General features: G+C 38.7%; 1 protein-coding gene across 2 annotated transcripts in view; it reads right to left on the bottom strand.

Moving 5' to 3' along the window:
* Positions 1–17,492, bottom strand: part of GFPT1 (glutamine--fructose-6-phosphate transaminase 1) — a 66,411-nt gene that overhangs the window by 21,718 nt on the left and 27,201 nt on the right. Inside the window, exons 5-12 of one of the 2 annotated variants that reach the window (XM_017522083.2) lie at positions 15,424–15,482; positions 14,486–14,620; positions 12,933–12,994; positions 11,062–11,141; positions 10,832–10,885; positions 6,684–6,789; positions 4,789–4,952; positions 2,454–2,549 (exon numbers count right to left, since the gene is read on the bottom strand). In XM_017522083.2, the coding sequence (XP_017377572.1) occupies positions 2,454–2,549; positions 4,789–4,952; positions 6,684–6,789; positions 10,832–10,885; positions 11,062–11,141; positions 12,933–12,994; positions 14,486–14,620; positions 15,424–15,482 (756 nt within the window). The remainder of the gene's footprint in view (positions 1–2,453; positions 2,550–4,788; positions 4,953–6,683; positions 6,790–10,831; positions 10,886–11,061; positions 11,142–12,932; positions 12,995–14,485; positions 14,621–15,423; positions 15,483–17,492) is intronic. The other variant, XM_017522084.2, reaches the window with a different exon arrangement.

The raw sequence follows: 17,492 nt of genomic DNA, 5'->3' as shown, positions 1-17,492 counted from the left end.
CTGAAGATACTTGATAAAAATTCTCGAAAAACCAAAAATACATGCTTCTACTTCATTAATAAAAATTTACCGCAGTTTGGCACCTGGGTCTAGTTCAGCTGGCAGATAAGCTGATTGATGCATTCACCCCAATAGCCAAGTGTGCCCATCTCCTTGAGGAAGCTCACTCTATTTCTGGTAGCATAACTGGGCACTGAGAGGTGGACAGTGTGCAAGAACCATGAGATTTCCTCGAAATGCTGCTTTGGGAAGGCAATTTCATGAATGAGGTTTTCCAATCAAGTGACACCAAACTTCCCCAGGTGCTCTTCAATCGCTGTGTTGTCGGTCAGAGAGATGGTCTTATCCTTGACATTGGCTTGTCCACGTTTCAAAATGAGTTCCCGGACAGACTTCAGATGTGGAAATCCCTAGGTCACATCAGGTTCCACTACATGCAGCATTTTTAGGTTCTGAAGGGTGACTTTTACAAAGGCATCACTAAAAATTTTCTTTAGGCAAAGCCTTGCAATGGTTCTCTATACCAGTAAATTCATGCCATCAATCCTTTCGATGCATATAATAAAGGCCAAGGAATGTTTATCTGGCAATTCCAAGGCATGAGGTTTCACTTCTAGTAGCCTGAGATGCACCTTATCATGTTTCTGCCACCAGGAATCATGTAGGAATTATTCCAATTACTTAACACTGATCTATTTTACTTTGCTCTGCTCCTTCTTTGCCAAAAGTGCCAGGTTTGCCTGGGTGGCTTTGAGGGCTTGATAAGTATTCCTCTTTTTCAGGAGATTTTCTGGAACCAAAGGGATTTTTCTTTGCTCTTGCTCCACTATCTTTCTAGTGTCGCCTGTTTTTTTTTTGAGACAGCATTTCGCTCGTCACCTAGGCTGAAGTGCAATGGCACGACATCGGCTCACCACAACCTCCGCCTCCTGAGTTCAAGCAATTCTCCTGCCTCAGCCTCCCAAGTATCTGGGACTACAGGCATGTACCACCACATCTGGCTAATTTTTATATTTTCAGTAGAGATTGGCTTTCGCCATGTTGGTCAAGCTGGTCTTAAACTCCTAACCTCAGGTGATCCACCCACCTCCACCTCCCAAAGTGCTGGGATTACAGGCATGAGCCACCGCACCTGGCCCAAATTTTGTATTTTTAGTAGAGATGGGTTTTGCCATGTTAGGGTGATCTCAAACTCCTGGCCTCAAGTGATCTGCCCACCTCAGCCTCCCAAAGTGCTAGAATTACAGGCATAAACCACCACACCTGGCCTAAATAGTTAATTATATATTCATCCCCCCTCTCCTAGATCATAAGAGCCTCAAGAACAAGGCTTTATTAGAGATAGCTTCCCAAACATAGTTCCTAACACATCCAGCGTGGTGCACTGCACATAACAGATATCCAATTGATTAATTCAGCCTTCAACAAATCTCTCCTACTAAGAGTCTAACACTACTCAGAGAATTGAAACAGCATTTATTCCTAAAGATAATTCCCTATCAATTAGCAGGATATGACATGAAGAAGACACTAAATATTGTACATACAACACACAGATTCAGGAACAAAAGATTTTGCACACCACTTATTATTTCTCAAAAACTAATTCCTAACATGGAGACACTTAGCCCAAAGCTTGTTTGTTAAACTGTTCATTAAACTGGTCATGATGAAAGAGCAGTATTCTGAAAACATGATTTAGCAATAATTTTAGGGACATCTTATGAGCACATAATGTCAATCTCAAACTCATCTCGCAAACAGGAGTGCATAAACATTCCTGTGACACAGTCTAGAGAGAATTTCCAGAAATAAGACTAGTGTTGTACTCTTACCTCTACCCTAAAAATGCAGGAGGGTACAGGCTATCCAAAAAAAATCAAGCAAATACCTGAAAGACCTCTGGGGAAGTTTACGCTTTTACTCATGCATGCACCAAGAAAGGAAACCTAGGCTAGGCAGATATGTGTAAGCTGCCCAGCAACGAGGCCAGGTCTGATTCTTCTTAGAATTCACAGTACCTAGGACACTCCTTGGTACACAATGGGTGACCAATACATAAAGTTTACCATTTTAACTATTTTTAAATGTACAATTCAACGACATTAAGCACATTCACATTATTGTGCGACCATCACTACTATCCATCTCTGTAACTTCTTCATCATCCCACAACTGAAACTCTGTACTCTTTACACAATAACTCCCCATTTCCCCTCTCCACAGCCCCTGGTAACCATTAATCTACTTTCTGTTTCTGTGAATCTGACTACTCTAGATCTTATATAGGTAGAATCATACACTAAACAACTTTTTCCAAGATGGCTGGGCTCTACTGATGGCTGGCAGTTATAGTTGTTCTACAAGTCTATTAAGGGCAATGAACTTTCAGGTTGTTAATGGCACCTCCTATAAGAGACACTGAAATAAAAAAATAATTCATATGTAATTACCAGTATAGTCATCAAAGTTGACTCTTCCTCTCATTGTGTTCACGACAGACTCTGGCTGCTCAAATATTTCCTTCTGCATAAATGAACTGAAGTTGCCTACAGTAATAGAAATTATATAATTAAAACAAAAAGAATAAGAAAGAATTTGTACACAACTAAAAGTCTCTCTCCTTTAATATAATCTTGGTAAATTAAATATAATAAAAGGTCATGCAATAGAGAAAATCATTTATATATGACTATATGACTGCCTAAAAGATTGGGTGAACATATTTTACTCCTACGTGGGAAAAAAATAAGAACAGAGTAAAAGTCACTTTTAATTAACTTCATACTTGAAATGTGCAGTTAAAACAAGAGAATGAGACAAGCATTTGTTTTGTTTTTTTGTTTGTTTGTTTTTTTTTTGGCCGGAGTTCTACTCTGTCATCCAGGCTAGAGTGCAGTGGTACGATCTTGGCTCACTACAACCTCCACCTCCTGGGTTCAAGGGATTCTCCAGCCTCAGCCTCCTGAGTAGCTGGGACTACAGGCATGTGCCACCATGCCCAGCTAATTTTTTGTATTTTTAGTAGAGACAGGGTTTTGCCATATTGGTCAGGGTGGTCTCGAACTCCTGACCTCATTATCCACCTGCCTCAGCCTCCCAAAGGGCTGGGATTTACAGGCGTGACCCACCACCCCCAGCCAAATGAGACAAGCTTTAAGTTCTAGAGTGCAACTTACATTCAAATTGTAGTTCTATCCTTTACTATCTAATCTATAAAATAAGAGAGCAGTTACTTCACACTGTGGATTAATAAAGCAGAGAATTTGACATATAGCAGAGTTAGGCAATAAATGTTATTTCTTTTTTTTTTTTTTTTTTTTTTGAGACAGGGTCTCACTCTGTCACCGAGGCTGAAGTGCAGTGGCACAGTCACTGCTCACTGCAGCCTTGATCTCCTAGGCTCAAGCAATCCTCACACCTCAGCCACCTGAGTAGCTGGCACTACAGGGGAGCACTACCATGCCCGGCTTTTTTTTTTTTTTTTTTTTTTTTTTAGGTGAGACAGAGTCTTGTACTGTCACACAAGCTGGAGTGCAATGGCACGATTTTGCCTCACTGCAACCTCTGCCTCTTGGGTTCAAGCGACTCTTCCACCTCAGCCTCCCCATTAGCTGGGACTATAGGCACGTGCCACCATGCCCATAATTATTTTTTTGTATTTTCAGTAGAAACAGGATTTTGCCATGTTGCCCAGGCTGGTCTCAAACTCCTGAGTTCAAGTGATCCTCTCACGTTGGTCTCCCTAAGTGCTGGGATAACAGGTATGAGCCACCATGCCTGGCCAATGTTAGTTTTTATTCCTATCACAATCCTATCAGAAAGGAAGAAAATTAAAATCCAAATCGTAACAACAATAATAGTTAACAGAAGCAAATATCACATAGGACTAAGTGTGTCAGGCACTATTTTAAGAGCTTTATACATAATTGTTGTTGTTGGTTTTTTTTTTTTGAGATGGAGTTTCGCTCTTGTTGCCCAGGCTGGAGCGCAATGGCGCAATCTTGGCTCACCACAATCCCTGCCTCCCAGGTTCAATCACCACAATCCCTGCCTTCCAGGTTCAAGTGATTCTGCTGCCTCAGCCTGGGATTACAGGCATGCGCCACCACGCCCAGCTAATTTTTGTATTTTTAGTACAGACGGAGTTTCTCCATGTTGGTTAGGCTGGTCTGGAACTCCCCACCTCAGGTGATCAGCCTGCCTCAGCCTCCCAAAGTGCTGGGATAACAGGCATGAGTCACTGCACCTGGCCATATAATAGCTTCTTAATCCTCAAAACAACCTTAATGAGGTAGGCTCTATTATCCCCATGTTATATGTAAGAAAACTAAATCACAAAGACAATAAAAAGGAACAGAACATGAACTATATTTATGTTTATAAAGTATCTTTAAAGTATCAAGTGTTGGCCGGGCGCAGTGGCTCACACCTGTAATACCAGCACTTTGGGAGGCCACAGCGGGTGGATCACCTGAGGTCAGGAGTTCCAGACCAGCGCAGCCAACATGGTCAAACCCATCTCTAAAAAAAATAAAAAATAAAAATAAAGTATCAAGTGCTAATAATCTCTTTTTCATGTTAGAAATAACAAATCTTTAGTGTGAAGACAACTGTAAAACCAGCAAACAATTTCTCTAAAGAATCATCCCTTTTCCTAGAGTTGTCCCTTCACTATTCACTAATCATGTGGAAGATTCTACTCATCATTCATTATTAGATTCAATATGCTTGGAAAATAAGTAGAATATATTCAGTTTTTGTCTATAACATGACAAAAACTTTTACCCTTCATGATCTGCTGGAGTTCCATCTGGAGTGTTTGCACAGCTCGTCCAGGGTGATCTCCCGCAGTTCGTTTAATTCGATGGATAGAAAGACGTCCATCCACTACTGCTGCAACATCATCATCTTCTAGAAAGATGACACGATTGGTGTGTTCTATGACAGCACTATAAAATTTTCAAGGAGATATTACAATCAATAACCAAAGATCATTATTACAAATGAAACTATCATTTGGATACGAGAACCAAATTTCAATATAAACTCTATTACTCTGCAGTATATCAGAGAACTTTCTGGTTACTAATGCCATCCCCTATAGGAAAGTATGGGGAAGGCAGTCACTGCAGAAAAAAAATAAAAGGATCTCTGCACAGCAACCTAAACCAAACAGATCGGATCAGAAAGCACGGTTATTTCCTCCTCATTCTATCCATCACTAAATCCTGAAATTTTAACTTCCAAATATTCTCAAAGCTTCTATGTCCACCAGAAAATTCAAGTTCCCATCGGCTCCCTGGCTGGACTACTGCAGCAACCTCCCAATTTGTCCAACCACTTTCTCTCTTAATCTCTCTCCATCCCTTCTCCATTTCTGCCAAAATTGATATTAAAAGGCAACAGCTCTAATAAAGATTTCTCCTTCACTCAACAAATCATCTGACAGATTCCCTTTGGCCCTTAGAGAGACATCAAAGTGCCTTACCGTAATCCCTATGGCTCCTTCTCCAGCTTCCTCTCCCACCAAGCTTCCTCTCACTCTCTATTACAGCCACACTCATAGTCATCCTGAACTCTCACAGGCTGAGCCATTCACAAAGAATGAATGTTCCTCCCTCTACCTCTTCACCTAATTAATTCCTGATCTCTCCTTAACTCTCAGTTCAAACATCGTTCCCTTAAAGAAATTTACCCACCGGAGGGTAAATCTCTCTGTTACTCGCATTCTGCAGCTCTTGTCACAGTTGGAATTCTACACTTGTATGATTATTGTTTAAAATTTGCCTCCTTATTAACGAAGAGCTCCTTAAGGACAACTAATATTTTTATTTTTACTCACCATTATCTCCTGAGGCTACCATATGGCTTTACTCAGAGTGTTCAATATGAATATATAAATGAATGAGAAAAGGCTGATACGTTTCTGCAATTCCAATGTATTTAAGCCATAACTGTCAACTGTGTAATCTTACATATCTTAGCCCTGACTACACACCTGTAAAAATATTAAAGAGTGAAGCTTGTTTTCCCACTGAGATAATACATTCCCTGATGTCCTAAATGGCAGTATTTTCTCATTTTTATTATTTTCTCTTATTTTCAGGCACAGGGAATGACTCGAATACTTGTTTGCAATTTGGGTGATTTTATTTTATCCTCATTACTATTTCATTTATAAATGCATTTAAACATCCCCCTGCATTTTCCCTCAATATGTCTTAGTCTACTACTATCCCTTTATAAAAGTGATTATACTGCAATTAATTCTAAATGTAAAAGATAAGTATCTACATTACAATAAAACTAAAATAGTTTAGCAACTATGCTATAATGACTGGGATACTAACTAAGCCATTTTACTCTCTAATCTAGAATCTCCTCCCTATAAAACCTAGATAAGGCTCCTGAAATAAGGAAAAAATGTAAGACCTCTAAAATACACTGCAACAAGTCTCAGGGAGTATTCTCTCAAGTGTTCTTGATAAACTGACCTACATGCTTTGAAATGAGAGAAAAAGTGTCCTTGTAGCCCCATCTCCAAAATGGTCATCTATATTTCTTTAATTAAAAATGTTCCCTCACAGAGCACAACTAGACTAATACACAATGACTTCTTGGTTTCCTGTAGCATGACAAGTTTTACTAAAAATCTCTTTGAATCAACCAAGGAAGCTCACCTTGCATCAGAAGCAAAGTAATATTCCACTGCTTTTTCTTCCACTGGGAAAAGGCAAGTTGTGCTGTCCACACGAGAGAGATTACAGCTTCCCTTCTTGTCTTTGCCTAAAGCATATAGTTAACATGAATTGGCAAACATGTAGAAAATCATGTCCAATGTAGAAATATGCATAATTTTCTAAAAAATCCTAAAAAACCATAGCAACACAAAACAATTTTAGCAAATTTAAAAAGCCAGGTAGATCACCTTATTTCCATGCAATAAGCCAATAAAAACAGAAAAAAAGTGTACAGTGAAGTAGCAACTATCAAAGAGTGTGTGGCAGGTAAAAGTGCTACATTATATGTTTTTTAATATAATATTTCTTTTCCAGGTAGAAGACAAGTAATTCCTTAATATTAATTTTTTAATCAAAAGCATAAATTAATTTTAACTTTATACAAACCTTGATGATCTTAACACATAAAAGCTGTGGACCCATAATTATCACAAAAATTTAAAATATCAAAATTGTGCAATGAAAATAAAATGAACACAGAGGCTCATGCCTGTAATCCTAGCACTTTGGGAGGCCAAGGCAGATGGATCACTTGAGGTCAGGAGTTCAAGACCAGCCTGGCCAACGTGGTGAAACCCCATCTCTACTAAAAATACAAAAATTAGCTGGGCATGGTGGCAGGCGCCTGTAATCGCAGATACTCAGGAGGCTGAGGCAGGAGGATCACTTGAACCCAGGAGGCAGAGGCTGTGGTGAGCCGAGATTGTGCCATTGCACTCCAGCCTAGGCAACAGAGCAAAAACTCTGTCTCCAAAAAAAAAGAAAAAAGAAAATGAAGGCTAGCAGCAAATTAATTTTTATTATATCATAACAAAACCTCACTAGATTTTAGCAGCAAGTCAGCATAACAAATCAAGTTTTAGTCTCCACTAATTCTGCTTTTAAAACAAAACAAAGATGCATATCACTCTCTAATCATGGTATTATCATATGTGGCACCCACTGCTAGAGATAAAATTTATAAAACAAGAAACTCTCCTTTCTTTAACTTGGGTTTTCTTACATTTCCTTTAAGTCAGGATAAAGCAGGGTCCTTTTGCAAAGCTAATATCCGTTTAATTCTTGTATTTCAGAATTATGATATCTCAATTTGTCAAGACATTAATAACTTTTTTCATCAAGACTGGAATACTAAAGTTTTATAAATTAGCCTAATATAGGAAAAAAATCTATTAGTTGAAGACTACATAAATGTCCTAGGGACAAAAATGCACTTTTCTCCAAGGCCAAGACATAACAGAACTTAGAACTATGGAAACAACAGCCGGAGAACATCACAAGTATACTTATAAAAACTGGTATTTTATCTATCCTTTTAAAATGCACATATAAAGACAGACTTAATAATTATTAGAAAAGTATATTCAAATGTGCTGATTATGCTGAGTTGATTATTATACATTTTATACATGTACTGAAATATACCACATCACCAGGATGGGCATGGTGGCTCACGCCTGTAATCCCAACACTTTGGGAGGCCAAGGCGGTTGGATCACCTGAGGTCAGGAGTTCTATACCAGCCTAACCAAAATGGAGAAACCCTGTCTCTGCTAAAAATACAAAGTTAGCTGGACGTGGTGGTGCATGCCTGTAATCCCAGCTACTTGGGAGGCTGAGGCAAGAGAGCTGCTTGAACCCAGGAGGCAGAGGTTGCAGTGAGCCGAGATCATGCCACTGCACTCCGGCTTGGGCAACAAGAGCGAAATTCCATCTCAAAAAAAAAAAAAAATGAAATATACTACGCTACATAAATATATATCTATTAAAAATAATAAAAGCCAAAAAAAGTATATTCAAAGTTTTCCACCATCTGTGACTACTTGATGATTTAGCCATGAAAACAAAGTAACTTTTGCCATTCATATTTAACAGCAAAGATGCCAAACTTTAAAAAATAAGTATAAGATGACGTCCAAGAAAAGGTAACACTATAGAAAAATAACATACTAGCGTTTGCCAAGGGCTGGGAATGGGACAAGGGTTGATTACAGAGGACAGCTTGAGGGAACTTTTTAGGTGATGAAATTGTTCTGTATCTTGATTGTGGTGGTAGTTATACAACTTCACAGCTGACAAAACTCATAAAACTACATGAAAAAGAGTAAATATTATATGTTTAAAAAACTGAGGCCAGGCACAGTGGCTCATACCTGTAATCCCAGCACTTTGGGAGGCTGAGGCAAGTGGATTACTTGAGGTCAGGAGTTCAAGACCAGCCTGGCCAACATGGTGAAACCCCCTCTCCACTAAAAATACAAAAAATTAGCTGAGTGTGGTGGAACACGCCTGTAGTCCCAGCTATTCCGGAGGCTGAGGTGGGATAATTGCTTGAACCCAGGAGGCAGAGGCTGCAGTTAGCTGAGATCATGCCATTGCACTCCAGCCTGGGTGACAAAGCAAGACTTCATCTCAAAAACAAAAACAAAAAAGTGAATTAAAAAACATGTAAAAAGAGAGCTCAACATTTTAAAAAAATAAATGCAACTGCATTTGCTTATAAAATGTCCTAACAGGCTTGAGTTTCACAGTGTTTTTTCCTCTAAATATTGATAATTTCATTCTTCAAATAACAAAGTATATTTAATTAAAATATGTAAAAGAATGTGAGGCCAGGCACAGTGGCTCACGCCTATAATCTCAGCACTTTGGGAGGCTGAGACGGGCAAATCAACTGGGGTCAGGAGGTCGAGACTAGCCTGGCCAGAATGACAAAACCCCATCTCTACCAAAAATACAAAAATTAGCCGGGTGTTGTGGTGTACACTGGTGGTCCCAGCTACTCAGGAGGCTGAGGCATGAGAATCGCTTGAACCCGGGAGGTGAAGGTTGCAGTGAGCCAAGGTCACGCCACAGAGTGAGACTCTGTTTCAATCAATCAATCAATAAAAAAAGTAAAAAAAAAAAAAAAAAATTGAGGTATCAATGTCTGTTTAAATGAAAAGAACACTTCTGGGCTGGGCACAATGGTTCACGCCTATGATACCAACACTTTGGGAGGCTGAGCTGGGTAGAGTCCAGGAGTTCAAGAGCAGCCTGTGCAACATAGCAAGACTCCATTTCTACAAAAAATTTACACTTAGCTAGGAGCCACGCACAATGGCCCATTCCTATAATCTCTGTAATTTGGAAGGTTGACGTGGGAGGATCCCTTGAGGCCAAGAGTTTGAGAATAGCCTGGCCAACATAGCGAGACTTCCTCTCTACAAATAAAAAATTAGGTGGGGCTGGTGGCACATGCCTGTGGTCCCTGCAGGAGGCTGAGGTGGGAGAATCACTTGAGCCCAGGCAGTCAAGGCTGCAGTGAGCCATGACTGAGCCAGTGCACTCCAGCCTGGCTGAGACAGCAAAACCCTGTCTAAGAATTAGCTGGGCATGATGGCATACACTTGTATTCCTAGCTATTTGAGAAGCTGAGGCAGGAAGATCGCCTGAGCCCAAGAGCTTAAAATTGCAGTGACGTATGACCTCACCACTGCACTACACTCCAGCCTGGGCAACAGAACAAGACCCTGTCTCCTCCAGCTGCTCTGTAAAAAAAGCAATATGGAAAGTTACATCCAAGTAAATAAATAAGAAAAACAAAAATTAAACTTTACACATAAACAATATAAAAGAACAATCACTACAAATTCAAATAAAGCCAATCAAGATAGCAAATGTAAATCTAACAGTAACATGTCATACATAAAATAAAGGCCATTTAAACATATTTCAGTTAAGTTAGGCTAAACGAGTCAAATAACTACCACTTAGTCACTCTAAAATAACCTAGCACACAATGTTCTTTTCCTAATCTAAGCACATATCCTACATGATTTTAAAACAAAGGAAAAAACAATTTAGAATTTCAACTATTTTCTCAAATTTCAGAAATTTTAATGAAATTATCAAAAGCACTTTTCTAAATGCCAAAAGCAGACACACAAAATATACTCTGCAAATTAGAAAAATGTCAAAATATGCTTCCCCATAAAATAAGCACATTTTTAGAGGCACATTCATTCACTCCAAGAACAAAAGAATTAGTAAAGAAAAAAACAAAAGAGGATAAGATCTTCCCCATCCATGCAGAGTGCATTTCCCACCTCTTTCTCCCTGTGATCCCCACCGTGTGAATTTTGATCCAATCTGAGTCCTAGCTAAGGATACACAACAGAAAAAAATTCTAATCATCAGAGAACTCACAAAAACAAATATTTTTCATATCTAGACAGAACTATATTTACATGTCCATCTGACCAAAAGGGCATTTATTACAACTTAAGGAAAATAATTTTTCATAACTACTGCACTCCATTTGTAGAGGAAATTTTACCTGTTCTGTAGAGTATAGGAATGTGATCAGTAGAAAGTTTATGTTCACTCCGTACACCAATCAACAGAGGGCTGCCTCGCCTGTAATTGGAAGAGCAGTCAGAATTAAACCATTTTTATAAAAAATGGACTAATGATATAAAATTTAATGAGCCAATACTCGTCCAATGTTTAAATTCTCCCCCCAAGCTCAAGTTCAGATATTAAAAAGAACTAGATAAACAGAATTTTTTTAAAAAACATATTCTGTACTGGGCTAGGTGTAGTGGCTCACACCTGTAATCCCAGAACTTCAGGAGGCCAAGGCAGGCAGATCACTTAAACCCAGGAGTTCAAGACTTGTCTGAGCAACATGGCAAAACCCCATCTCCAAATCAGCCAGGTGTCATGGCACGTGCCCATAGTCTCAGCTACTCAGGAGGCTGAGGTAGGAGAACTGCTTGAGCCTGGAAGATGGAGGCTGCAGTGAGCAAGATCGCACCACTGCTCTCTGGCCTGGGTAACAGAGCAAGAGCCTATATCAAAAAAAATTTTTAAATTCTGTATCAGGGTCAGCAAACTGACCTGAAGCCCAGGGTTATTTTTATAAATAAAGGGTTTTTGTTTGGTTGGTTTTTTTGAGATCAGCCTTGCTCTGTCTCCCAGGCTGGAGTGCAGTGGCGCAATCACAGTTCACTGCAGCCTTGACCTTCTGGCCTCAAGTGATCCCCTTGCCTCAGCCTCCTCATTAGCTGGGTCTACAAGCACGCACCACCACACCCAGCTAAATTTTTTATTTTTGGTAGAGACGGGGTTTTGCCATGTTGCCCAGGCTGGTCTAGAACTCAATGGATCAAGCAATCTACCTATCTCAGCCTCCCAAAATGCTGGAATTACAGGCATGAGCCACCATGCCAAGCCCTAATACAGGTTTTTTTTTAATTCTTTTATAGTTGACAAATAAAAACTGTATTAAGTACAGTTATTTTGTAACATAGCCATGCCCACTCTTTTACTGATTTTCTGTAGCTGCTTTCACAATACAACCACAAATTAAGTAGTTGCTACATAGGCTACATGGCCCAGAAAGCCTAAAATAGTTACTATCTGGCCCACTCCAAAAAAGTTTGCCAACCCCTGTTCTATAACAGTGTATTTTAATTGTTTTCCTTTGTAATGTGAAATGGAACCTTCCTTTCGATTGTGCACAGAAGGCCAATATAGGAAGGTGTAGCACCTTCTCCTTAGTCACCCTGTCTTCAGATTAAAAACCATATCTTAGGGTGCCTCACTTAGGACTTCACGATCAGGCCTAAATATCCTAACAAGAAGTAGTGATGGTACAATTATCTAGGAATTTGTCTAGAACATATGTTTCAAAAAATATAGAGAAAGCTAGTATTTTAACTTTATTAGGTAATATTCAATATCCAAATTCACAAAGTAACTCTAATTCTGCCTCACCATCCCGAGTAGCTGGGATTACAGGCATGTGCAATTCTGCCTCAGCCTCCCAAGTAGCTGGGATTACAGGCTTGTGCCACCAAGCCCAACTAATTTTTATATTCTTAGCAGAGACAGGGTTTTGCCATGTTGGCCTGGCTGGTCTCAAACTCCTGATCTCAGGTGATCCACCTGCCTCAGCCTCCCAAAATGCTAGGATTATAGGCATGAGCCACCGTCCCCAGCCTGTATTCGCTTTCTTAAGGGATTCTGGTAAATGGAAGAGTGGTAAAACAACAGACAAGAAGGAGCACGTGAAAATATGGTCACATGAATATATCTAAAAGAGGGCAGAGCCTTTGTAATAAAGGGTCATTTATAGTCTATGAAGAATAAACATGTAACTCAAATATGTTGAAATACATTAGTCACTGTTAGAGTTATATGTACCTTGTACCAACTGCTTGCCCGGGAAAATGAACACTTTTAAACACGAGTGCAAAAGCACCTTCCTATGGAGGGAAAAAAATGTATTAGCAATTTTACTGTAATCAATTATAAGTCAAAAATGCCTAGAACATACTGGCTTCAGCACAGAAATTTTTGGTTCACACAAACGCTCTTTTGTGCCAGTTTATAAACAAGTCTAAAATTTAAGTAAACACTTACTCCTAAGCTTTGGTGTATCCAAGACCCACTTTTTTAACCAAGCCTACGACCAAAATATGATCAATAGATAACAACTCCAAAAACAGATCATTTAAAAAGTCACCCTTTGTACATGCTATGAACACTTCTCAACCAACAGATCCTATCTCCATCATCCACCTATCTATATTATCATAATACTATGAATTATCAGAGGAAACACAGAATTAGAAAAGATCTCAAGATCAAAATCTAAAACCTATTCTCTGCCCTAGTACACCACTAGGTGTACCTAATTGTATACCACTGTTAACTTTCACTCTTTCTGACCTTGATATTAAGAGATATAAATAGATACAATTAGAATTATTAACATGCATACAACTCCATCAACCCAAATCCTCAGAGACAGGGCTTACAGGAATCAAGAACAGATAAAAGAGGAACGCGAAATAGGAGAGGGAAGAACCACCATGGAACACAAACTGGATTATACAACGAATAAAAGGCAAAATCTATTAGAAAGGAGAAAAGGCTGAAAAGGCACACTACTCCACTCTGCCTTGGGTAAAAGGGAAGGAATAGGGCTCTACATTCTCCATCTTCCTGCTTCCTCTTTTTGCTACAGATATAAAATTTGCATGCAGGTGGGAGCGGGGTGAGGGTTGGACCTTAGTTGGGCATTAAAATGGGAAAACTAGAGTTATGAGTGGGGAAAAGGGATGTAGGTATCACTATGAATTTAGACTTCTGTAGATCTTTGATATCTTTAATCTTTAATTAGGAATGTTGGATGGAATCAAAAAGAATACTGCTTTTCCCTTGGGCTGGGAAATGCTTTTTAATAGAGGTTCAGGGCCAAGGAAAAGTCCCCAAAAGGAAAAATAAGTAGCTGAATTAGTTGGCTCACCGACATGCAGGCATCATCCCAGAATACAAACTGTGTTTCACTGAAGGTATCATTGTGCTAAGTTACTGGTTGAGAAGAACACTCGAATGAACAGGAAGCAAGGGGATAACTAATCCTCCATTGTGTGTACCGTGTACATATCCATGTGTGATGTGTATGGATGTGTGTATATATGCATAGTTTTTAGACACACTTTGATTTTGGATTATTTTTCATTCTCATGACATTAAATCAGAATGAAGTAAGTAGAATTTTAAGTGGAGAGTAGGGGGAATCAATAAACCAAACAGCATCTTAAAATTATTCAAGTTGAATAGTTATATGAGAAACAAAAGCCAAAAATACTCAAAAAGAATAGCACAGTTCCTGCTTATCAAACTTAATTTTCAGAAAGTTTCTCATAATTATTGCTGGCATAATTATCTTTAAAAGTGTGGCTTAATACCAGTTGTTGGATAACTCTCTCCACCAAGGTAGTAAAGCTGATATCTTGACTTTCCCGATTGTCATACATGTACTTAACAAGCTTGGCAATTGTCTCTGTGTCTGTTTCAGATTCAAAGTCATAGCCTTTGCTTTCCTGTAAGTAGAAAGAAAAAAAAAGATATAATTAAGAAAATATTCATGACATACAAATCTTTTCTACAAAGTTGTTCCCTCAAAAATGTCACTAATTTCTAATATTTTTTGAACACCATACCCCATTATTCAAAATTAAAGTCACCATCGGACTAGAGTGAATCCAAAACAGTGTGGTACTCTGTGTAACTGAACATACACTTCATTTACTGTCCAATAAAAAAGCCATTAGCTGTATGTGGCTATTTAAATTTAACCAAAATTAAATAAAATTTAAAATTCAGTTCCTCAGTCATACTAGCTCAACAGCCACACATGGACAGTGGCTACTATACTGAATATATTGCCCAGATACACTATGTCTTCCAACACTGCAGAAAGTTCAATTGAACAACCCTAAGAAAGCACTCATGCAGGTCACCACTATGACCATTATTATACAGTATATATTTAAAACATAACTTTCATTTAGTTTGTCCTGATTCTTCTTATATTAATATATTCTAAGAACTTAAAAACATGAGTCTCTCACAATGCAAAAAACGTCTCTACAAAATTCCAATTTTATTTGAGCCTTTTGTCATGTATATTACAGTCAAATACTAATTATTTCCTTTTCATATTAAAAAACAAAATTGTTCTACTGCTAGCAAAGAAAAGTCCAATAAACCACCATGCTCTTGAAATTATCTAAGGAATCACTTGATGACACCTACATGGTGTTGTACATCCTAATAACCAACCTCAATGCTCTTGTTAGAAGTATTCTCAAAGACTGGTGTCTTTTGAGATGACCTTACTTACCAAAAACTTTTTCAAGTCTTTGTAGTTGGTGATGATTCCATTGTGAATAACAATAAATTCTAAAAGAGGTAAAAGTATTGATGACAAAAAAGTCAGAAGTCTGATAAACCTAAAATAGCTATAATTAGATTTTTCTCAAGTCAAAAAAATCTATAATATGCTATACTATTTGTTATTTATAACATGATAATCACATCTACTTCTTGTTACCAGATTATCATCAGGTAGATCAGCAGCATTGTTTATGTGGCATAGCCAAAGCACACAGTGCAGGGGAGGTGGGTATAGTGGGGAAATAAACAGGAAGTCTAGAGATAACAATTGCAGTTGTGGCTAAACTACTAATCAAATGTTACCATGTGAAAGGAGCAAGTTTATTGGGTTTGTTGCCTCATTTGCAAAATGAGAGAGTTGAACTAAGTATTATTCTTATTCATTCATAGTAATTCATTCTTGAGTATAAGTTTAAAAAGAAGATCCTTCAAACTGAGTAAAAGTTTAAAGTGAAGGCCTTTCAAACTAAAACAATAATTCAATTTACACTAAATCAGTTTAATAACTAAAACTAAGGAACTTGATAAGAAAAACCAGACAATCAGTTCTATAGTTAAATTTACTTGTTTGAGATTGAGAGAAGTCATGGAATGTCAGAAAAATAATGTTAAAATATCATTCCAAGAAGAGATAAATATGATTATGGGATAATTTTTATCTTTTTTAAGTTAACTAACTCAAAACTGTAAGAATAGATAATCAAGAGTTGACAATACTATTATTTGTAGCCACTGATGGTACATAAAAACTACCAATCCGGCTGGGCATGGTGGCTCACACCTGTAATCCCAGCACTTTGGGAGGCTGAGGCAGGTGGATAACCTGAGGTCAGGAAGTTCAAGATCATCCTGGCCAACATGGCAAAACCCCACCTCTACTAAAAATACAAAAAATTAGCCGAGCGTGGTGGCATAAGCCTGTAATCCCAGCTACTCGGGAGGCCAAGGCAAGAGAATCACTGGAATCTGGGAAGCAGAGGTTGCAGTGAGCTGAGATCGTGCCACTACACTCCAGCCTGGGCAATAAAAACAAAACAAATAAATAAATGGGGGGGAAAAAAAAAACCTACCAATCCTGGATTTATTATTTAAAGTTCATTTCAGTTAGGAGAGAAATTACTGCTAAATTAAATTTTATTTTAATTATCAAAATATTGTTTTGTTTTGTTTTGTTTTTGAGACAGGAGGTTGCTCTGTTACCAAGCTGGAATACAGTAGCTAGATCATGACTCACTGCAGCCTTGACCTCCTGGGCTCAGGTGATTCTCCCACATCAGCCTTCCAAGAAGCTGGGATTACAGGCATGCATGACCACACTCAACTTTTTTATTTTTCTGTAGAGACAGAGTCTCACTATGTTGCCCAGGCTAGTCTCCTGAGCTGAAGCAATTCTCCCACTTCAATCTTCCAGTGTCTTGGGATTACAGGTATGTGCCACTACGCAAGGCCAAAATGTTTTTTCTTTTTTGAGACAAAGTCCTGCTCTGTCACCCTGACTGGTGTGAAGTGGCACAATCTGGGATCACTGCAACCTCCGCCTCCCAAGTTGAAGCAATTCTCCTGGCTCAGCCTCTCAAGTAGCTGGGAATGTAGGTGCATGCTACCACACCCTGCTAATTTTTGTATTTTTAATAGAGATGGGGTTTTGCCATGTTGGCCAGGCTGGTCTCAAACTCCTAACTTCAGGTGATCCACATGCCTTAGCCTCCCAAAGTGCTGGGATTACAGGCATGAGCCACCACATCCAGCACCCACAATGTTCTTAATATACATAAATATCTGATATTTCGGCTGACAGTAATTAGAAACCAAATAATAAACATTTTCACTAGATTTCTGAGAAGACAGCAACTAAAAAATAAATTCATAAAAAACTTGCTGGATGTAGTGGCTCATGCCTGTAATCCCAGCACTTTGGGAGGCTGAGACAGGCGGATCACCTGAGGTCAGGAGTTCAAGACCAGTCCGGCCAACATGGTGAAACCTCATCTCTACTAAAAATTTAAAAATTAGGCC

The sequence above is a fragment of the Cebus imitator genome, unplaced genomic scaffold (genome assembly GCF_001604975.1).
Source record: "Cebus imitator isolate Cc_AM_T3 unplaced genomic scaffold, Cebus_imitator-1.0 Scaffold23, whole genome shotgun sequence".
Taxonomy (NCBI): domain Eukaryota; kingdom Metazoa; phylum Chordata; class Mammalia; order Primates; family Cebidae; genus Cebus; species Cebus imitator.
The sequence above is the reverse complement of the archived record's forward strand: the minus strand, read 5'-3'. Positions and strand labels throughout refer to the sequence as shown.